Source organism: Scyliorhinus canicula, chromosome 12 (assembly GCF_902713615.1).
Source record: "Scyliorhinus canicula chromosome 12, sScyCan1.1, whole genome shotgun sequence".
Taxonomy (NCBI): domain Eukaryota; kingdom Metazoa; phylum Chordata; class Chondrichthyes; order Carcharhiniformes; family Scyliorhinidae; genus Scyliorhinus; species Scyliorhinus canicula.
The window spans coordinates 53,282,462-53,305,335 of NC_052157.1; the positions used below are offsets into that span (position 1 = coordinate 53,282,462).

At 52.9% G+C, this 22,874-nt stretch overlaps 1 protein-coding gene across 1 annotated transcript in view; it reads right to left on the reverse strand.

Moving 5' to 3' along the window:
• Positions 1 to 22,874, reverse strand: part of LOC119974242 (von Willebrand factor A domain-containing protein 7-like) — a 62,259-nt gene that overhangs the window by 23,025 nt on the left and 16,360 nt on the right. Inside the window, exons 5-8 of the mRNA XM_038813012.1 lie at positions 16,615 to 16,743; positions 11,034 to 11,220; positions 8,623 to 8,792; positions 1,561 to 1,673 (exon numbers count right to left, since the gene is read on the reverse strand). Of these exons, the coding sequence (XP_038668940.1) occupies positions 1,561 to 1,673; positions 8,623 to 8,792; positions 11,034 to 11,220; positions 16,615 to 16,743 (599 nt within the window). The remainder of the gene's footprint in view (positions 1 to 1,560; positions 1,674 to 8,622; positions 8,793 to 11,033; positions 11,221 to 16,614; positions 16,744 to 22,874) is intronic.

Sequence of the window (22,874 nt, forward strand, 5' to 3'; positions counted from 1 at the left end):
ATACAGGACTGTGAGAGAGAGAGAGGGTTAGAGAGACCTCCCCAGATACAGAAGTGTGAGAGAGAGAGGGTTAGAGAGATCCCCCCAGATACAGGATTGAGAGAGAGAGAGGGTTAGAGAGACCTCCCCAGATACAGGAGTGAGAGAGAGTGAGAGGGGGTTAGAGATACCTCCCCAGATACAGGAGTGTGAGAGAGAGAGGGTTAGAGAGACCTCCCCAGATACAGGAGTGTGTGAGAGAGAGAGAGAGGGTTAGAGAGACCTCCCCAGATACAGGAGTGTAATGGCGGTGTGGGGGAGGGGGTTGGGTAGTTAGAGAGACCTCCCCAGGTACAGGAGTGTAATGGCGGTGTGGGGGGAGTGAGTTGGGTAGTTAGAGAGACCTCCCCAGATACAGGAGTGTAATGGCGGTGTGGGGGAGGGGGTTGGGTAGTTAGAGAGACCTCCCCAGGTACAGGAGTGTAATGGTGGTGTGGGGGGAGTGAGTTGGGTAGTTAGAGAGACCTCCCCAGGCACAGGAGTGAGATCGAGAGAGGGTTAGAGAGACCGCCCCAGATACAGGAGTGTGAGAGAGAGGGATAGAGAGACCTCCCCAGATACAGGAGTGTGAGAGAGAGAGAGGGTTAGAGAGACCTCCCCAGATACAAGAGTGAGAGAGAGGGTTAGAGAGACCTCCCCAGGTACAGGAGTGTAATGGCGGTGTGGGGGAGGGGTTTGGGTAGTTAGAGAGACCTCCCCAGGTACAGGAGTGTAATGGCGGTGTGGGGGAGGGGGTTGGGTATTTAGAGAGACATCCCAAATACAGGAGTGAGATCGAGAGGGGGTTAGAGAGACCGCCCCAGATACAGGAGTGTGAGAGAGAGAGGGTTAGAGAGACCGCCCCAGATACAGGAGTGTGAGAGAGAGAGGGTTAGAGAGACCTCCCCAGGTACAGGAGTGTAATGGCGCTGTGGGGGGAGTGAGTTGGGTAGTTAGAGAGACCTCCCCAGGCACAGGTGTGAGATCGAGAGAGGGTTAGAGAGACCGCCCCAGATACAGGAGTGTGAGAGAGAGAGGGTTAGAGAGACCTCCCCAGATACAGGACTGAGAGAGAGAGAGAGAGGGTTATAGAGACCTCCCCAGATACAGGAGTGTGTGAGAGAGAGAGAGGGTTAGAGAGACTTCCCCAGATACAGGAGTGTGAGAGAGAGAGGGTTATAGAGACCTCCCCAGATAGAGGAGTGTGAGAGAGAGGGTTAGAGAGACCTCCCCAGATACAGGAGTGAGAGAGAGAGAGGGTTAGAGAGACTTCCCCAGATACAGGAGTGTGAGAGAGAGAGGGTGAGAGAGACCTCCCCAGATACAGGAGTGAGAGAGAGAGAGGGTTAGAGAGACCTCCCCAGATACAGGAGTGAGAGAGAGAGAGGGTTAGAGAGACCTCCCCAGATACAGGAGTGTGAGAGAGAGAGAGAGGGTTAGAGAGACCTCCCCAGATACAGGAGTGTAATGGCGGTGTGGGGGGAGTGAGTTGGGTAGTTAGAGAGACCTCCCCAGGTGTAGCAGTATTTTGAGAGAACTGGCCTGTATTCCACTCAGACTCATTTCTGTTCCACCACCTCCTCCTGTAGCTCTCAATGATGAGAGTTTCTGCTTGAATTTATCCGAGTTGGTGGTCTTGAAGGCGGGACCGAAATCTGCGGGAGAATCAGCACGGATGTTAGTAACTATCTGTGATCATGGCAGCTCCGACCCCGCACATTCCCCCCTCTCAATTCCCCCCCCCCCCCCCCGCATGTCACCAGCCCCCTCCGCAAAGAGGAACACACAGCGAGTACATCCCAGCCTTTTTCACTCCAAGAAACCCTCATTGCAAGCTATGTCTGACAGAGAGAGAGAGAGACTGTTGTGTTATGCTGCTTCGGATAACACAGGCTGCTACTTGATGCAGTCTTAACTAAAGGATGCTCCAGATTCTGAAATGAGTTCAACGTGTTAATTGAACTATTAACACAGTTCTCAAATGAGTTTGACTCTCTACTAATCTAACTGCAGTAACTCAGCCTAACTGTACCAGCTTGCTCTAAGCCACGTGCTGGGGTGTGATGCTGCTGATCAACCCTGTCTAACTCTCTAGATGTCTGTCTGTGGAAAGAGGCAGGGTGTGAGTGCCTCATCCCTTTTATAGTGTTTATGTCATGCCGCCTTGTGGTGATGCCACCTCTGAGTGTCCTGACTACCCATTGGTTGTGTTTTATTCCGAATGTTCATTGGTTGCATGTTTGCATATCATGACAGAGATGTGGAGAGGTTTAGGGGGGTAATTCCAGAGCTTAGCGCCTCCCCAGGCAGCTGAATGCAAGGCCACCAATGATGGAGCGATTGGAATTGCGGGATGATCGAGAGGGTGGAATTGGAGGAGTGCAGAGATCTTGGAGGGAAGAGGTTACAGAGATAGGGAAGGTTCTTGGGTTGGTGGAGGTTACAAAGATAGGGAGGGTTGGAGGGGAGGGAGGAGGTTACAGAGATAGGGAAGGTTGCAGGGGCTGGAGGTGGTAACAGTGATAGGGAGGGTTGTAGGGTCTGGAGGAGAGTACAGAGATAGGAAGAGATGTAAGGACTGGAGGTGGGTACAGAGATAGGGAGAGATGTAGGTGCTGGAGGAGGTTACAGAGATAGGGAGGGTTGTAGGGGCTGGAGGAGGTTACAGAGATAGGGAGAGTTGTAGGGGCTGGAAGAGGTTACAGAGATAGGGAGGGTTGTAGGGGCTTACGGATGTTACAGAGATAGGGAGGGCTGTCGGACTGGAGGAGGTTACAGAGATCGGGAGGGTTGTTGGGGTTGGAGGAGTTACAGTGATAGGGAGGGTCGTAGGAGCTGTAGGAGGTTACAGAGATAGGGAGGGTTGTAGGGGCTGGAGGAGATTACAGAGATAGGAAGAGATGTAGGGACTGGAGGAGGTTACAGAGATCGGAGAGATGTAGGTGCTGGAGGAGGTTACAGAGATAGGGAGGGTTGTAGGGGCTGGAGGAGGTTACAGAGATCGGCAGGGTTCTTGGGGTTGGAGGAGTTACAGGGATAGGGAGGGTCGTAGGAGCTGTAGGAGGTTACAGAGATAGGGAGGGTTGTAGGGGCTGGAGGAGATTACAGAGATAGGAAGAGATGTAGGGACTGGAGGTGGTTACAGAGATCGGAGAGATGTAGGTGCTGGAGGTGGTTACAGAGATCGGGAGGGTTGTAGGGGCTGGAGGAGGTTGCAGAGATAGGGAGGGTTGTAGGGGCTGGAGGAGATTACAGAGATAGGAAGAGATGTAGGGACTGGAGGTGGTTACAGAGATCGGAGAGATGTAGGTGCTGGAGGTGGTTACAGAGATCGGGAGGGTTGTAGGGGCTGGAGGAGGTTGCAGAGATAGGGAGGGTTGTAGGGGCTGGAGGAGATTACAGAGATAGGAAGAGATGTAGGTGCTGGGGGAGGTTACAGAGATAGGGAGGGTTGTAGGGGCTGGAGGAGGTTACAGAGATAGGGAGGGTTGTCGAGCTGGAGGAGGTTACAGAGATAGGGAGGGTTGTAAGGGCTGGAGGAGGTTACAGAGATAGGGAGGGCTGTCGGACTGGAGGAGGTTACAGAGATCGGGAGGGTTGTTGGGGTTGGAGGAGTTACAGTGATAGGGAGGGTCGTAGGAGCTGTAGGAGGTTACAGAGATAGGGAGGGTTGTAGGGGCTGGAGGAGATTACAGAGATAGGAAGAGATGTAGGGACTGGAGGAGGTTACAGAGATCGGAGAGATGTAGGTGCTGGAGGAGGTTACAGAGATAGGGAGGGTTGTAGGGGCTGGAGGAGGTTACAGAGATCGGCAGGGTTCTTGGGGTTGGAGGAGTTACAGGGATAGGGAGGGTCGTAGGAGCTGTAGGAGGTTACAGAGATAGGGAGGGTTGTAGGGGCTGGAGGAGATTACAGAGATAGGAAGAGATGTAGGGACTGGAGGTGGTTACAGAGATCGGAGAGATGTAGGTGCTGGAGGTGGTTACAGAGATCGGGAGGGTTGTAGGGGCTGGAGGAGGTTGCAGAGATAGAGAGGGTTGTAGGGGCTGGAGGAGATTACAGAGATAGGAAGAGATGTAGGGACTGGAGGTGGTTACAGAGATCGGAGAGATGTAGGTGCTGGAGGTGGTTACAGAGATCGGGAGGGTTGTAGGGGCTGGAGGAGGTTGCAGAGATAGGGAGGGTTGTAGGGGCTGGAGGAGATTACAGAGATAGGAAGAGATGTAGGTGCTGGGGGAGGTTACAGAGATAGGGAGGGTTGTAGGGGCTGGAGGAGGTTACAGAGATAGGGAGGGTTGTCGAGCTGGAGGAGGTTACAGAGATAGGGAGGGTTGTAAGGGCTGGAGGAGGTTACAGAGATAGAGTGGGTAGTAGGGGCTGGAGGATGTTTCAGAGCTAGGGAGGGATGTAGGCCTGGAGATGTTTGCAGAGATAGGGAGCATTGTACGGACTGAAGGGGGTTGCAGAGACAAGGAGGGTCGTAAGTACTGGAGGGGGTTTCAGAGACAGGGAAATTTTTAGGGGCCGGTGTAGATTACAGATGTAGGAAGGGTTGTTAGGGCTGGAGGAGATTACAGAGATAAGAAGGATATTAGGGGCTGGAGGAGGTTACCTAGATAGAGAGAGTTGTAGGGGCTGGAGTAGGCTGGAGAGATTTTGGAGGGTTGAAAGGGCTGGGAGAGGTTACAGAGATCGGTCTGGTTGCAGGTGCTGGAGGGCGTTACAGAGATAGGCAGGAATGCAGGGGCTGGAGGAGGTTACAGAGCTCGGGAGGGTGTAGAGGCTGGAGGATATTCAGGAGATAGAGAGGATTGTAGGGGCTGGAGGAGGTTGCAGAGATAAGGAAAGCTTTAGGATCAAAGCAAATTACCGCGGATGCTGGAATCTGAAACAAAAGAGAAAATGCTGAAAAATCTCAGCAGGCCTGGCAGCATCTGTAGGGGAGAGAAAAGAGCTAACGTTTTGAGTCCGATGACTTTCAGGTCTTTAGGGGCTAAAGGACGTTACATAGAAAAGGATGTATGGACTAGAAGGGTTTACCAAGTTAGGGAGGAGTTGAGGGGATGTAGGAGGTTACAGAGACAGGGAGGGGTGTAGGGGATTGGAGGAGGTTACAGAGATAGGGTGGGATGTAGGGAACTGGAGGAGGTTACAGAGATAGGGAGGGGTGTAGAGGATTGGAGGAGGTTACAGAGATAGGGAGGATTGTCGGGGTTGGAGGAGGTTACAGAGATAGGGAGGGTTGTAGGGCGCTGGAGGAGGTTACAGAATAGGGAGGGGTGTAGGGGATGGAGAAGGTTACAGAGATAGGGAGGGGTGTAGGGGATGGAGGAGGTTACAGAGATAGGGAGGGGTGTAGGGGATGGAGGAGGTTACAGAATAGGGAGGGGTGTAGGGGATGGAAAAGGTTACAGAGATAGGGAGGGGTGTAGGGGACTGGAGGAGGTTACAGAATAGGGAGGGGTGTAGGGGATGGAGAAGGTTACAGAGATAGGGAGGGGTGTAGGGGATTGGAGGAGGTTACAGAGATAGGGAGGGGTGTAAGGCACTGGAGGAGGTTACAGAATAGGGAGGGTGTAGGGGATGGAGGAGGTTACAGAATAGGGAGGGGTGTAGGGGATGGAAAAGGTTACAGAGATAGGGAGGGGTGTGGGGGATGGAGAAGGTTACAGAGATAGGGAGGGGTGTGGGAGATGGAGGAGGTTACAGAATAGGGAGGGGTGTAGGGGATGGAAAAGGTTACAGAGATAGGGAGGGGTGTGGGGGATGGAGAAGGTTACAGAGATAGGGAGGGGTGTGGGAGATGGAGGAGGTTACAGAATAGGGAGGGGTGTAGGGGATGGAAAAGGTTACAGAGATAGGGAGGGGTGTGGGGGATTGAAGGAGGTTACAGAGATAGGGAGGATTGTCGGGGTTGGAGGAGGTTACAGAGATAGGGAGGGTTGTATTGTAGGGCACTGGAGGAGGTTACAGAATAGGGAGGGGTGTAGGGGATGGAGAAGGTTACAGAGATAGGGAGGGGTTGTAGGGGATGGAGGAGGTTACAGAGATAGGGAGGGGTGTAGGGGATGGAGGAGGTTACAGAATAGGGAGGGGTGTAGGGGATGGAAAAGGTTACAGAGATAGGGAGGGGTGTAGGGGGACTGGAGGAGGTTACAGAATAGGGAGGGGTGTAGGGGATGGAGAAGGTTACAGAGATAGGGAGGGGTGTAGGGGATTGGAGGAGGTTACAGAGATAGGGAGGGGTGTAAGGCACTGGAGGAGGTTACAGAATAGGGAGGGTGTAGGGGATGGAGGAGGTTACAGAATAGGGAGGGGTGTAGGGATGGAAAAGGTTACAGAGATAGGGAGGGGTGTGGGGGATGGAGAAGGTTACAGAGATAGGGAGGGGTGTGGGAGATGGAGGAGGTTACAGAATAGGGAGGGGTGTAGGGGATGGAAAAGGTTACAGAGATAGGGAGGGGTGTGGGGGATGGAGAAGGTTACAGAGATAGGGAGGGGTGTGGGAGATGGAGGAGGTTACAGAATAGGGAGGGGTGTAGGGGATGGAAAAGGTTACAGAGATAGGGAGGGGTGTGGGGGATTGAAGGAGGTTACAGAGATAGGGAGGATTGTCGGGGTTGGAGGAGGTTACAGAGATAGGGAGGGTTGTATTGTAGGGCACTGGAGGAGGTTACAGAATAGGGAGGGGTGTAGGGGATGGAGAAGGTTACAGAGATAGGGAGGGGTGTAGGGGATGGAGGAGGTTACAGAGATAGGGAGGGGTGTAGGGGATGGAGGAGGTTACAGAATAGGGAGGGGTGTAGGGGATGGAAAAGGTTACAGAGATAGGGAGGGGTGTAGGGGACTGGAGGAGGTTACAGAATAGGGAGGGGTGTAGGGGATGGAGAAGGTTACAGAGATAGGGAGGGGTGTAGGGGATTGGAGGAGGTTACAGAGATAGGGAGGGGTGTAAGGCACTGGAGGAGGTTACAGAATAGGGAGGGTGTAGGGGATGGAGGAGGTTACAGAATAGGGAGGGGTGTAGGGGATGGAAAAGGTTACAGAGATAGGGAGGGGTGTGGGGGATGGAGAAGGTTACAGAGATAGGGAGGGGTGTGGGAGATGGAGGAGGTTACAGAATAGGGAGGGGTGTAGGGGATGGAAAAGGTTACAGAGATAGGGAGGGGTGTGGGGGATGGAGAAGGTTGCAGAGATAGGGAGGGGTGTGGGGGATGGAGGAGGTTACAGATAAAGGGAGGGTTATAGCTTTGTGATGGCTTTTGTAAACTCCTTTTACAGAAAAAAAAGGGGCAGCACAGTAGCATTGTGGATAGCACAATCGCTTCACAGCTCCAGGGTCCCAGGTTCGATTCCGGCTTGGGTCACTGTCTGTGCGGAGTCTGCACATCCTCCCCGTGTGTGCGTGGGTTTCCTCCGGGTGCTCCGGTTTCCTCCCACAGTCCAAAGATGTGCAGGTTAGGTCGATTGGCCGTGCTAAATTGCCCTTAGTGTTGGGTGGGGTTACTGGGTTGTTGGGATAGGGTGGAGGTGTTGACCTTGGGTAGGGTGCTCTTTCCAGGAGCCAGTGAAGACTCGATGGGCCGAATGGCCTCCTTCTGCACTGTAAATTCTATGAAAAAAAGAAAAATAGGGAACTGGAGGACGTTGCAGCGATAGGGAGTGGGATTCTCTGTTTTTGGGACTATGTCCCCATGCCATCATGAAAACTGTGGTCTTTTACGCCAGGAAAACAGGCGTCAAAAGGCCACAGATTCACCATCTTGCAGGGGGCTAGCAGGCAGCTGTCAGAGCTCAGAGCTGTAGTGCCGATCCTGCTCCCCGCTCTTTCGAGTCAGAGGTCGCGCATGAGCACGTGCCGTGCTCCATGGCGGACTCAGCCCTCGGACCTGGACCACCGAAATAGTGCCTTGCATCGGGCGCTTGCCTGCCCCGGACCGCCCACATACATAGACCCCAGTCCCGGATGAGGCCCTCCCCCAACTGTGGCGATCCCGGACTGAGTCCGCAGCCACCCCGCGAGGATATCGGACAGTGGGACCATGAAAGGTCCACGCTGTCGGGAATTCGGCCGGTCGTTGACGGAGAATCGCGGGGCGGGCCTCAGGCAATGGCCTGAGGCGGTGGATACTCGGCGCATACGCCGAATTTCGGGGGGCGGAGAAGTCCGAAACCGCCGCCGGTCCCGATTTCGTGCGGGAAAACAAATTCTCCGTCCCGTCATCGAACGGAATTTCGGAGTCGGGTGCGGAGAATCTAGCCCAGTGTGCGGGATGAGGAGAGATTTGAAAACACCGACAGCTTTACAATTGCAGTGTTACCGCTTTGGGACTCAATCCGTGTCAGCGCGTCAATGCTGGTGGGTAGGCGGTGTGAACAGGACTGAGTTAACATTCGGACACTGCCGGGTGCAGCCACTCGGAGAAGATTCTTGGATAATGATTCCCTGGGATTGTTGTGGATGCTGAGGTAGTCACTGCACGGTCAACATCGGCAAGAAACAAGGACGCAGAGGGCCAGATGCTGCACTGTAAATGCTTGTCACTCTGTCTAGCTCATTCCCAGGTACCCTGCCTCACTCTGCCTTCGGCGCAGTGGTCTGACCTGGATCGTTGAAGGGCACCAACACATAGAAGTTGGGCTCCTGAGGAGTTCCCCGTCTGCTGTCAATGATGGAGCAGGCTATCTCTTTCACCGTGTTGATCTCTGCTTCCATGCTCAGTGTGGTGTCGATGACAAAGCTCAGGGCCGAGGGGCTGGCAGCATTCAGAAACCTACAACATGGACATTGATGTGTTATCTACTCTGGGATAACACAGGCTTCAACACGATGCAGTTTTGACCAAAAGATACTCCAGAATTTGAAATAAGTTCAATGTGATTTATTGAATTATTAGCACAGTTCTCTATGAGTGTGACTCTCCTGCTAATCTTGCTATAGTAACTCAGTCTAACTAACCAGTCTGCTCTAAGCCACGTGGTGGGTGTGATGCTTCTGATCTGCCCCTGTCCTACTCTCTCAGTATCTGTCTGTGGAAAGAGACAGAGCGTGTGTGCCCTGTCCTTATATATGGATTGTGTAATGCCCCCTTGTGGTAGTGTCACCTCTGGGTGTCTTGACTGCCCATTGGTCGTGTCCTATTGTATGTGTTCATTAGCTGTATGTCTGCATGTCATGGCATCTCCGGTGCTCCCTCTAGTGTTTACTTCATTGTAGCGTATTTACATGAACTCTTTGCGTATATACGGTGATGCATATCACCACAGACATCGGGCAACAATGGTCTAGTGAGTCATTTAACACAAGGCAGAGCAGCAGACTTCACTCACCAATCACTCCTGACCATATCTACCAGGGGTGAGAAACGTCAGTTATGAGGATAGATTGGAGAGGTTGGAACTGTTCCCCTTGGACAGAAGGAGGCTGAGAGAAGATTTGATAGAGATGTTCTAAATCATGAGGGGATGGAGGGGATGGACAGAGTAGAAGAGGAGAAACTGTTCCCCATTGTAGAAGCATCAAGAACGAGAGGGCATAGACTTAAAGTGATTCTTAAAAGAAGCAAATGTGATGTGAGAGAAAACCTTTTCACACACAGTGAGTGGTTGCGACCTGGAGCATTGTGCCTGGAAGTGTGGTGGAGGCAGGTTCAATCGAGAGGCTATTACATAATTACTGAAACAGAAACAATGTGCAGGGGAAAAAGCAGGGGAAAGGCATTAAGTCAGGATGCTCATTTGGAGAGTCAATGCAGACATGATGGGCCGAATGGCCCCCTCCTGCCCCCTCACAATCCTCTGATTAATTCTCACAATCTGCCGTGGGTATTCCTCCGTAGGATGTGGGTGTGCCTGGCTGGGTGTACCGGACCATTTTGCAGTCCGCCCCTGTTTCGGCGGAGGGTCTGGGCCCAGCCATATCAGACTAGGGTCAATTTAAGTGTCTATCGCATTGCAGCCGGTCTGGCATCCCGCCTCGGCCTAGACATGGGCGAGGACGTCAGGTTGTTACCATCCTCAGCTCGATCTCCCGCCCGCCTTCCCTGGTAAGGTCCAGTTAGCGGCCAATAGCATTTTGACTAAAGTCGGCCAAGGTTTGAGACTCCGACTTGCTCGGTGATGTGAACTATACGGTTCCCTGGGTTTCAAATAAAATGAACTTTATCAAGCGAGGTCAAGAAGAGAAAAGAACGCAAGAATCAGAAGCAAGAGGAGGTCACATGCCTACCCTGCCATTCGATATGCTTATGCCTGATCATTTCCCGTAGCCCCGTTCCTCGATCTATCAAACATTATTCACCTCCACTTTCAATATTTCTAATGATAATACTTCTAAACAATGATCAGTGTCTCCCTTATACTCTAACATTCAGGGTTAGTATGATTTCCATGTGAATTAACAGGCGGATTGTGCTCAAGCATATCATGTGGCACAGCCAAATACCAAATATCATCAAAACAGATCTCTGCCTCTTAGCTGGAACTCCCAGGCCGGGACCTCTCCCTGTCCGCTTTCACTCGCCCTTCGCTGGCTCTAGTACTCTGCACTCGGTCACCCTTCTGCTTTTCTCTTTGGACAGAAATCGGCGGGGAGCTGTCCCGGGCCCGAAGAACGCGAGGGGGTGGAACTGCATACGTGCAGCTTCCTTCCGGCGCATTCAGGAGACCCGTACGCAGCCCGTCATGATTGGGGTACCTGACCTGTGTACTCTACACCGAGTTTCACACGGAAATTTCCTTCCGTGAAGGGGAAATTGCTGGACCAGGTGGACATTGTCATGGGGTCTCCATTACTGAGACGAACTTTCGACTCTGGATTTTCTTCACTAAATTTCAATTTCATCGGCTTCCATGGTTAGGATTTGAACCCATGTTCCCGGAGGTTTAACTGGCCCACTGGATTACTGGTCCAGTGAATCTAATGCCGACCAGGATTCCCATCCCCGCAGAGACCTCCTGAATGCACTCGATCTGTGTTTCAATTGGGCTTCGATCAGCCATGGGCCCTGCCTCACCTCAGGAAATGTTTGTCACCAACCGCTTGGCGGATATGCCCAAAAACCTCTTCAGTTGCAAGAATGGCCACGTGGGCTGCTTTACTGTGCAGGTATCCGTGAGGAGAGCTGACAGTATCTTTATTAATCCCACCCTCAGCATCGCTGTGGCGTGTCCCATCGGCTTTGCCTCCATGGCTACATTTACCTGAAACCACAATAGAGTCATCAAAATCATATTGATACACTATCTTTATCCGAGTGGATCATATTTATACACAATCTTTACCCTAGTGAACATCCAAGTGAATCATATTTACACACTGGGCTGGATTCTCCAGAGCCCGATGCCGAAAACAGGATTGGCGATCGGGTGGAGAATGGATTCTGACTCCGGAATCGGGGCAGGCACCGGTTTGATGCTGGTCCGGTCCCTTCAAACCGGTGTCATTGGGAGGTGCGCCACGCACCCTTTCAACGTAGGTGGCACACCGTCAGCCGGCCCACCCATGATGTTCCGACCCCGATGGGCCTAGTTCCCGACGGTGCGGGCCACATCCAGTCCCAACGGTTGGGAACCCGGCGTGCTGGCTGCGGACAGTATCCAGCGCCGCCACACTCGTCCGGGATCCGTGCTGCTGGCCGGGGGGGAGGGGGCTTCTGCTTGAGCTGGGGGGGGAGTGATGAGGGGTGGCCAGGGGATGGGGCAGGAGTGGGCGGGTTAGGGTTCCAGCACAGCCAGCGCAATCTTTTCCGGCGCGACCGGTGCAGGCTGTCAGCCCTGCTCATGCGCGGCCTGGGACCGGCCCATTCTTTGGCCATTTTCAGCACTATGTGCGGGCATTTCACGCGGCGCCGTGCTAACCCCTTACCAGTAGCAGAATCGATGAGTGGTTCGCATCAATTTTCCTGTCGTGAACCACCCACGGATTCCCCGTTCGCGCCGCCATTTAGCCTCAGGAACGGAGATTCCAGCCCACTATCTTTTTACTTGTGAACACCCTAGTGAATCATATTCATACACTATCCTTATGCTGGTGAATTCCCAGTGAATTATGTTTATTTACTATCTCCATCAGGTAGCACAGTGGTTAGCACTGTTGCCTCATAGATCCAGCGTTCCAAGTTCAGTTCCCGGCTTGGGTCACTGTGCGGAGTTTGCACTTTCTCCCCCTGTCTGCGTGGGTTTCCTCCGGGTGCTCCTGTTTCCTCCCACAGTCCAAAGATGTGCAGGTTAGGTGGATTGCTCAGGCTAAATTGCCCCTTAGTGTCCAAAAAGGTTAGGTGCGGTTACAGGGATAGGGTGGAGGGGTGGGCTTAAGTAGGCTCTCCAAGGGCTGGTGGAGACTTGATGGGTTGAATAGCCTCCAAATGCACTGTACATTCTATGGCAGGGGTGGGCAAACTACGGCCCAACAAAGGTTTTTATGCGGCCCGCCAATGAGGTGCCCGGAATCATAACCGGCATTTTTGAAAAGCCGCCGGGGAAAAGCCGCTGAAGTAAATGCGCTTATTGAATAAGCGCATTTACTTCAGCGGCTTTTCCCCAGCGGCTTTTCAAAAATGCCGGTTATGATTCCGGGCACCTCATTGGCGGGCCGCATAAAAACGCGCGTAGTTGGGTGGATGAGTGGGGCTGTCTCATTGGCCGGTTTAGTTGGGTGTGCGACCAATAGGAGTCCAGGTTACAAACAATAAGCCTTATTATTGTTTGTAACCTGGACTCCTATTGGTCGCACACCCAACTAAACCGACCAATAAGGCAGCCCCACTCATCCACCCCACTACGCGCGTTTTTATCGTTGACTCGGCTAGGCTGTGCTTCTGTCAGTGTTAAGGATCAGCACAAGCAACTTGACACCTGATTTCAACAAACTGGTAAATGACTGCAGTCAGATGCATCATTCTCATTGACATTGTTCTGTTACTTACTGAGGTACTTTGTTTTTCAAATAAATGTGCTTTTTTTTCTTTAAAGACCTTTTATTTTGGCTATTTTAAATATTAATTATTTTACTTAATATACTATGCGGCCCTTTAAAATTGTGAATTTCTGAATGTGGCCCTTGCACGGAAAAGTTTGCCCACCCCTGTTCTATGGTCTATGATCCTCGTGAATCATATTGATGTCCTATCTTTACAGTCTTTAACATCCCACTGAATCATGTTGTTGTACTGGGCTGGAGATTCTGGTCCCACAGCCATGTGTTGGTGGTGTGCTGTTCATGGCGGTGGGATTCTCTCTCTTCCCGCTGCTTGTCAATGCGATTCCTCTTGAAGCCATCCCATGCGACTGGGAAACCGCAGCATGCGTGCACTGCAGGCGGGAAAAGAGAATCCCAACAAGGCGAGAATTCCAACCATTGTCTTTACCCTGGTGAACATCCTGGTGAATCATATAAAAACATTTTGTTTTAAATTTAGAGTACCCAATTCTTTTTTTCCAGTTAAGGGACAATTTAGTGTGGCCAATCCACCTACCCTGCACACCTTTGGGTAGTGGGGGGCGAAACCCACGCAGACACGGGGAGAATGTGCAAACTCCACAATATAATCTTTATTAGTGTCACAAGTAGGCTTACATTAACACTGCAATGAAGTTACTGTGAAAGACCCTAGTCGCCACACTCCAGCACCTGTTCGGGTACATTGAGGGAGAATTCAGAATGTCCACATTACCTAACAGCACGTCTTTCGGGACTTGTGGGAGGAAACCGGAGCACCCGGAGGAAATCACGCAGACAGGGGGTGAACGTGCAGACTCCGCACAGACAGTGACCCAAGCCGGGAATCAAACCTGGGACCCTGGCGCGGTGAAGCAACTGTGCTAAACACTGTGCTACCGTGCCGCCCATACTGAAGGCGGCAGGTTTACAGTCATACCGAGCTCTTGCCTCACTGTCTGTGCATCATCGGAATGTGGAACACGATCAAACTCACAGCGAGAGAGTTCGACCAGCAGCTCGGTTTAATCCTGAGCAGCTCGTTTTGGAATCCCGTCGGACTAGTTTGGATTTGGTCGCTGGAAGATTGTGCAGATGCGATTCTCAATTGCTGAATTTGTTTTTGAGTCTGCTGGTCGGGCCCGTCTCGGGTTGGAGCCCACGGTTCCTGTCAGATTATCATCGTGCCCGCATGGGCTGCCTCACCCACAGGCAATCTCATACCGTTAAAATCTACATCTGCAATTTTGTTCAGGCAAAAACCCTGCACAGGTTGTTCACCCAAATATTTTACACTCATGACTGCAGCAGGGGAGCTCTGCCTGCACTGCGGAGAGAGAGAAGGCCCAGGACAATCATAGACAGACCACTTCAGGAGAAGGAGTAAGGCCACTCGGCCCCTCGAGCCCTGCTACCCCATTCAATAAGATCATGGCTGACTGGATTGTAATCTCAACCCCACATACCCGCTGATCCCCTGATAACCTTTCACCCCCTTGTTAATCAAAAATCTATCTGACTCTGCCTTAAAAACATTCAAATATTTTGCTTCCACTGCGTTTTCAGGAAGAGAGTTCCAGAAACCTGCGACCCTCTGAGTGAAAATATTTCTCCTCATCCCCGTTTTAAAAGAGTGACTCCTTATTTTTAAACAGTGACCCCAAGTTCTATATTCTTCCACAAGAGGAAACATCCTCTCCACATTCACCCTGTCAATACCCCCTCAGGATCTTAAAGGTTTCGATCAAGTCGTCCCTCACTCTTCTAAACCCCAGCGCATACAAACCCAACCTTTCCTCATCAGACAACCGGTCCATTCCTGCTGTTAGTCTGGTAAACCTTCTCTACTGTCCACAATACTCCCGATGTGGCCTCACCAACGCCCTGTACATCTGAAGCATAACATCCCTAATTTTGTAATAAATTCCCCAAACAATAATCAATTGATCGGGCAGCATGGTAGCATTGTGGATAGCACAATTGCTTCACAGCTCCAGGGTCCCAGGTTCGATTCCCGGCTTGGGTCGCTGTCTGTGTGGAGTCTACACATTCTCCCCGTGTGTGCGTGGGTTTCCTCTGGGTGCTCTGATTTCCTCTCACAATCCAAAGATAAGCAGGTTAGGTGGATTGGCCATGCTAAATTGCCCTTAGTGTCCAAAATTGCCCATAGTGTTGGGTGGGGTTACTGGGTTATGGGGATAAGGTGGAGGTGTTGACCTTGGGTAGAGTGCTCATTCCAAGAGCCGGTGCAGACTCGATGGGCTGAATGGCCTCCTTCTGCACTGTAAATTCTATCTATCTATCTATTAATGACATTTTATGAACTTTCCCAAATACTTGCTGTACCTGTACACCGGCCTTTTGTGATTCATGGACTCGGTCACCCAGATCCCTCTATACTTCTGTGCACACAGAGCTGACAGCTCTGCAGTGGCACAGCCAAGTTCCCTGATATCAGATCCTTCCGCGTTTGGTTGACAGAACGTCAGCGGTGTGGGGGGGGGGAGTTTCTGCTGCCATGCTGGCTGGAGCGGGGACTGATAGTGCCGTTTCCACGGAGATCAGGGTACCGTCTTTAAAAGACGCCATAACGTGCATTAAAAACAAAACTCCAGCCCCATCCCCTCCTCCCCTTGGATAAGGAGACCCACCACCTCTCTGAACAAGCACCGGAGCAACATTCATGGAAATGGGGAAACCCCCCTCCCCCCTCAATGGAGCCTGGGCGTGATGTCTCCAACCCCCCCACCCAGGGGGGTTACTGAGCTTTGCCCCATCATGGTTCTCTTCCACTGCTTCCCATTTTGCTGAAGCTATTATAAACCTCGCCAATGGTTTGGGCAGCACAATGGTTAGTACAGTTGCTTCACAACTCCAGGAACCCAGGTTTGATTCCCGGCTGGGTCACAGTCTGTGCGGAGTCTGCATGTCCTCATCGTGTCTGCGTGGGATTCCTCCGGGTGCTCCGGTTTCCTCTCACAGTCCAAAGATGTGCAGGTTAGGTGGATTGGCCATGTTAAATTGCCCTTCATGTCCAGAAAGGTTAGGTGGGGTTACTGGGTTACAGGGATGGGGTGGAGGTGTGGGGTTAAATAGGGTGCTCTTTCCAAGGGCCGCTGCAGACGTAATGGGCCAAATGGCCTCCTTCTGCACTGTAAATTCTATGGAACGCCACGTCACGTCGAGGGGGGAGATCCTTATCTGGAGTGGGGATTCTGGGGTGGGGGTAGTACGTGCCGGGGAACCCTGAAAATTAATGTCAATTTGTTAATAGGAATTTAAACGAGGGACCATTTCCCTGGTGCAGCAGAGAAAACAATTCCACTCCCTAACAGCACAGCAGATGTACCTACACCATCGGGGCTGCAGCGGTTTCAGGAAGGCAGCTTGCCCACCACCTTCTCGAGAGGAAGTTAGGGTTGGGCTGTAGGTTTTGGGCCCAGGCCAGTGACGACCCATATCCCGCAACCGAAACGTTAACTCCGCCACCCTCCGTCGCGTTGGCGGAGATTCCTGGGAGCTGCTCTGTTGCCAAGGTCCAGAGTTCCTGACAACCTTCTCGGGAGTCCAGCCCTGCAGTCGGCGGAGTCTACAGACTGTGGCACTTTCGATTCTGTGAACCCAACACCCTCCCGTCCACTGGGCCTTCACTCACTCACCTTCCGGCTTGTCGAACGGGAGGATGTTGAAATATCCAGTGGTGAGGACCTTCCTGGATTTGATACCTTCGGGAATGTTACCGTGACAAACATCGGTCTCGCAGTTGCTGCACGTCCTCTCGTCCTTTCCTGTCAAGCACATAAGGGGTTAAATTCAGTCGCGGGCTCCGCCTCCATGGTATGGATAACCCGCTCCAATCGGACACCTACAGGGCCGGGATCAAACTCAGGTCCTTGGCGCCGTGATCTTCCAGATTTATCAACCTCTGCTCAGATCCCACCCACATCGGGAGTCCACCGGGTTCCGTTCTGGGCCCCTGCACCTCAGAGAGGAGATATTGTCCTTTGAGGTGGGGCAGCTCAGGTTCACCAGACTGTTCTCGGGCTGAAAGGTTTAAATTATGAAGGCAGGTCACACAGAATGGGCTTGAGTACCTCCCGGTCAGGAAGCTGAAGGGGGTGATCTAATGGACAGATTTAAGATGATTAATGGATTCAGTAGGGTCGAGAGAGTGAAACTGTTTTCTGGGCCTCCTCCTGTTCCTGTGTAACAGGCTCGAAGTGGGGTGGGGGGGGGGGGGGGCTTTGCGTATGAGCAGTGAGAAAGGCCACATCCGGAGGGAGGCACAGACAGAGGGAGCTTTAAACTTGGGAATTTGAAGCAGAGAGGTAATTAGTTCCAGTGTTGCAAGAGGTGCTCTTTGCGTTTTCTCCTTGCTTTGTAACTTTAAATCTTCAGAAAGGGGTCTTGCCCTGCTGCAGCTGAGGGTACAATGGACAGAGCTGATAGGTAAGTGATGGACAAGGTAGGTAAATCTTTACAACTTTTATCACTTATAGTTTGAAAAGATGTTTTGTGGTTTATAATCTGTCGGGCTCTAATGGTAGCAATGAGAGACCGGAACTGAGCAGAGCGGGAGAAATCTGAACAGCAGCCTGGGAAGATAAGTGGTTTCACTGAGATGGGAAATGATAGGCCGGTTAGCCTGACTTCGGTCATTGTCATCTTGAAGAGCTGGGGAACAGAGCCAGGAGACAGAATTTAAGGATCATTGGCCTCCCCGAGGGCTGCGAGGGGTCGGATGTGGGCGCATACGGAGGGCATAAAGGTAGCATGGTGGTTAGCATTTGCTTCACAGCTCCAGGGTCCCAGGTTCAGTTCCCGGCTGGGTCACTGTCTGTGCGGAGTCTGCACGTCCTCCCCGTGTGTGTGTGGGTTTCCTCCGGGTGCTCCGGTTTCCTCCCACAGTCCAAAGATGTGCGGGTTAGGTGGATTGGCCATGCTAAATTGCCAGTAGTGTCCTAAAAAGTAAGGTTGGGGGGGGGGTTGTTGGGTTACGGGTATAGGGTGGATACGTGGGTTTGAGTAGGGTGATCATTGCTCGGCACAACATCGAGGGCCGAAGGGCCTGTTCTGTGCTGTACTGTTCTATGTTCTATACGTGACGGGTATGCTTGAGGCGCTGATGGGACCGGAGGCCTTCCCTCAACCCCTGGAGTTGGAGGGGGCACATAGAGCCCCCGCAAGGAAGCCCAGGACGGGCGACCGACCGAGGGCCTTGGTGGTTTCACCGGCTTGCTGACAGGGAACGTGTGCTGCGATGGGCCAAGGCGGAGAGGAGCAGCAGATGGGAGAACTGCGAGGTGCGCATTTACCAGGACTTGGAAACGGAGCTGGCCAAGAGGCGTGCAGGATTCATCAAGGTAAAGGCAGCCCTCTACAAAAAGGAGGTGAGGTTTGGAATGCTGTATCCTGCAAAGCTTTGGGTTACGTTTGAGGAACTCCACTACTATTTTGAGACACCAGAACAGGTTTGGACCTTTATTAAAGATAAGAAGCTGGACTTGAACTAATGGGCACTTAGTTCTTTCAGTGCTGTACAGTGGCGGTGGTCTGTTAACCTAATTTGCTCTGATTAGGTGTGGACTTTTATTAAAAGAAGAAGCTGGACTGGAACTAAAGGACTCTGGGCTCTCAGAGCTTTTGTGTGGCGGCGGTTTGTTAAACTATCCTGTACTGTAATGTTTTATCCTGGACAGAGAGTGGGGGCTGGAGGGCGCACTGTTTAGGGTGTTTTGGGGGGATTGCAACGGGGGGGGGGGGGGGGGGGGGGGGGGGGGGGGGGGGGGGTGGGGGGGAGAGAGGTGCCCTGCAAAGGGGGCCCTGCACTTGGTACCTTTTGGCGGGAGATCGGGGCCTCTGATAGGAGGATGGGCTAGAGGCTGGTTACGGGACTTGAAAGGGCACGGTGGGATACAATTAGGTTAATGAGTCCCTGGCGTGTGGGGGGAGGGCCCGAGCGCTGGGATGGGAGACAGGTAGGCGCCAAGGGCAGGGGTCAGTGTGGCTAGCGTAGGTCAGGGGGCACCAGGGAGAGTCAGAGGTGGGGCGGGGAAAGCTAGGGCCAAGCGCAGGGCTGACCTGGCAGGTCAGACCTTGGTGGGCAAGGGAGGCCCGGGGGGGGGGGGGGGGTGCGGCGGTGGAAGAGAGTTAGGGCCAGGGTGGGGTGCGGCGGTGGAAGAGAGTTAGGGCCACGTTAGTTTAGTTGAATACGTATGGCATGGGCAAACAGAGCTGGCAGGGGAAGTGCCTTATTAATATGTTTATTCTTTCCCACTGTTCGTTTTCACTATGTTAAGGCTCTTTGCGCAGGGCCATTTTTCTCTCTGCAACTGTTACAAATTTGTGTTAAATAAAAAACCTAATAAAAAAAAAGGGAAATGCATGACAAAATAGGACTGAGTCAGCACGGCTTTGTCAAGGGGAGGACACGTCTGACAAATCTGTTAGAATTCTTTGAGGAGGTAACAAGCAAGTTAGACAAAGGAGAACCAGTGGATGTGATCTATTTAGATTTCCAGAAGGTCTTTGACAAGGTTCCGTATAGGAGGCTGCTAAATAAGTTAAATAAGTTAAGAGCCTATGGTGCTAAGGGTAGGACACTGGCATGGATAGAGGATTGGCTGACTGTCAGAAGGCGGAGAGTGGGGATAAAGGGGTCTTTTTCAGGATGGCAGCTGGTGACTCATGGTGTGCCTCAGGGGTCTGTGCTGGGACCACAACTTTTCACAATATACATTAACATCTGGAAGAAGGAACTGGGGGCACTGTTGCTAAGTTTGCAGATGATACAAACCTATGCAGAGAGACATGTGTTATTAAGGAAGCAGGGGGGGAATCATAATATCCACTCATTGGTATCATGAGATGCAGACAGGCAGTGATTGACACACAGAATAACCAATGAACACTCACGACACAGAACAACCAATCACCAGGCAGAGCACACCACTATAAAGCTCACAGGGCATGAGGGGCTGGTTTAGCTCGCTGGGCTAATCGCTGGCTTTTAAAGCAGACCAAGCAGGCCAGCAGCACGGTTCGATTCCCGTACCAGCCTCCCCGGACAGGCGCCGGAATTTGTGGCGACTAGGGGCTTTTCACAGTAACTTCATTGAAGCCTACTCGTGACAATAAGTGATTTCCATTTCATTTCATTTTCATTAAGGCTCTCCCTCACTCACAGGACATGGCCAGGGAGATAGTCACAGTGCACAGGCCAATGAACATCATCACCATGTGGTAGAGAGCTAGTCTGGTCAAGCCAGTAGGAGATTGTCAGTTAGGTTAATAGAGTGTCAAACCACAGCAGATTATGTACAGCAATCAACAGGTTCAATAAAACAGTATTGGACCATCTCCTGTGTCGGAAGCCTGTTTTTCGTTTTACTGCATCCAGTTGCAGTCGATGTTTGACCAGCACAGACAACACATCATGGTACCAGAGAGCTATTAACTCTAACGCACCTACCTCGAGTGAATCTGCAATGACCAGCACGCAGTCATCCAGCGGCATGGAAAAGATCCAACCTCCTCCGCAACTCCGGATCTCCGGCAACCTCGGCGCCAACTGCAAAGTCTTCAAACAGAAGTTCCTCCTGTATATTGAGGCCTCCGGCCTAGAGGCAGCATCGGATGCCCGAAAGATCACGCTCTTCCTGTCGACTGCGGGGGACCACGCCATCCACATCTATAACTCGCTCACGTTTGCCGATGGCGAAGACAAGACGAAGTTCAAGACGGTTCTGCTGAAATTCGACAACTACTGTGACATTGAGGTGAATGAGAGCTTTGAACGGTACATCTTCCAACAGAGGCTTCAGGGTAAGGATGAACCTTTTCAGTCCTTCTTGACCCATCTCCGCATCCTAGCGCAGTCATGTAACTATGACTCGACGGCTGATTCCATGATCCGGGATCAGATCGTTTTCGGGGTCCAGTCCGACTCCCTGCGGGAGCAGCTCCTCAAAATCAAACAGTTGACCCTCTCCGTCACCATCGAAACGTGCGTTGTACATGAGCATGCCAGGAGAGGACTTCCGGTTGCGGCTATGCGGAGCTAAGCTGCATGTTCGGCAGCTCCCGCTATCATCGGACTTTTGGGCTCTTTTTAGGGCCCGTAACGGCACTTGTCGGACTTTTCCCGGTGTGGGAAGGTAACAGCAACATTTCCCTGCTGGTGGATGGAGCGGGGCGGTTAAAAAAGTGGCATTGGAGCAGAGAAAGGTTCGAGGGAGGAAGACCAAGGTGGCGGCGAGTGGGGAACGGGCAGCGTGGGCGCAGGAGCTGCTCCACCGCTGCTTCAGGGAGCTGAAGGCTGAGCTGCTGGAACCGCTAAAGGCCTCATTCGACAAGCTCCTGGCAACCCAGACGGCCCAAGGGGTGGAGATTCCTGAGATCCAGCAAAAGACCTCGGAGAACGAGGATGAGATCCTAGGCCTGGGGTGAAGGTGGAGGCGCACGAGGCGCTCCACAAGAAATGGCAGGCGAGGCTCGAGGAAATGGGGAACCGATCGCGGCGGAAGAATCTGCGGATCCTGGGCCTCCTAGAGGGGCTGGAGGGATCGGACCTGGGGGCCTATGTGGTCACCATGCTGAACTCGCTGATGGGAGCGGGGTCCTTTCAAGGGCCCTTGGAGCTGGAGGGGGCCCACCGAGTGCTGGTGAGGAAGCTCAAGCCCAGCGAGCTGCCTAGGGCGGTGCTGGTGCGGTTCCACCGGTTCGCTGATCGAGAGTGTGTGCTTAGATGGGCCAAGAAGGAGTGGAGCAGCAGGTGGGAGAATGTGGAGGTCCGAATCTACCAGGACTGGAGTGCGGAGGTGGCGAGGGAGAGGGCCGGTTATAACTGGACGAAAGCAGTGCTGCACAGGAGAGGGGTGACGTTTGGCATGTTACAGCCTTTGGGTCACCCATAAAGACCGTCATCATTATTTTGATTCCCTGGAGGAGGCTTGGGCCTTTGTTCAGGTTTTTTTTTTCCTTGTTCCTTTGTTTCTTGGGGAGTTTGTGGGATGTTTTGTGGGCCCATTGGGCGGGCTCGTGGAGGGGGGGGTGGGTGTTTGGCCGGGGGTGGGGGGGGGGGGGGGGGGTTGGGCGGCCTGGGTTGGGGCTGGGGAGTTTGGGCCTGGAAAGGGAGCTGCGCCAGACGGGGCGGGGCCGGCCGAGCGGGTGGCGCGGGCTTTTTTCCCGCGCTATGGGCTGAGGGGCGGGGCTAAAGTTGGAATCGCTGGCTTTTTCCCGCGCTGGGGCCGGAACGGGAGGGGACTGTGCCTGTTGGAGGGCAGGGAGGGGAGGAGCAGTGTTACACTGGGAGGGAGTCGCTGTGGTGGCGGGAGAGGCCGGGGTCAGCAGGAGTCAGCTGACTTACGGGAGTACAATGGGGGGAGTAACGCAGCTGGGGGGGGGGGGGGCCCTAGCTAGGGGGGGACCTAGCTGGGGGGGGGGGGGGGACCTAGCTAGGGGGGGGGGAACCTAGTTGCTGCTGGAAGGGCCGAAGGGGAACTGACGCTATTAGAAGGGGTCAGGACGGGGATTTGCTACTGTGGGGAACGGGCCGTGCGGGGGGCGCGGGCACATGGCTGGCCTAGGAAGAGCTATGGCTGATCGGCGGGGGGGGGGGGGCAATAGCCCCCTGATCCGGCTGGTAACCTGGAATGTAAGGGGACTGAATGGACCAGTCAAACGGGCCCGGGTGTTCGCGCATCTGAAGGGGCTGAAGGCGGATGTGGCCATTCTCCTGGAGACACACCTTAGGTTGGTGGGTCAGGTAAGGTTGAGAAAGGGGTGGGTAGGGCAAGTGTTCCATTCGGGTTTATATGCGAAGAACCGGGGCGTGGTGATTTTGGTGGGGAAGAGAGTGTCGTTTGTGGCGTCGAGTGTGGTGGCAGATAGCTTTGGCAGATATGTAATGGTAAGTGGT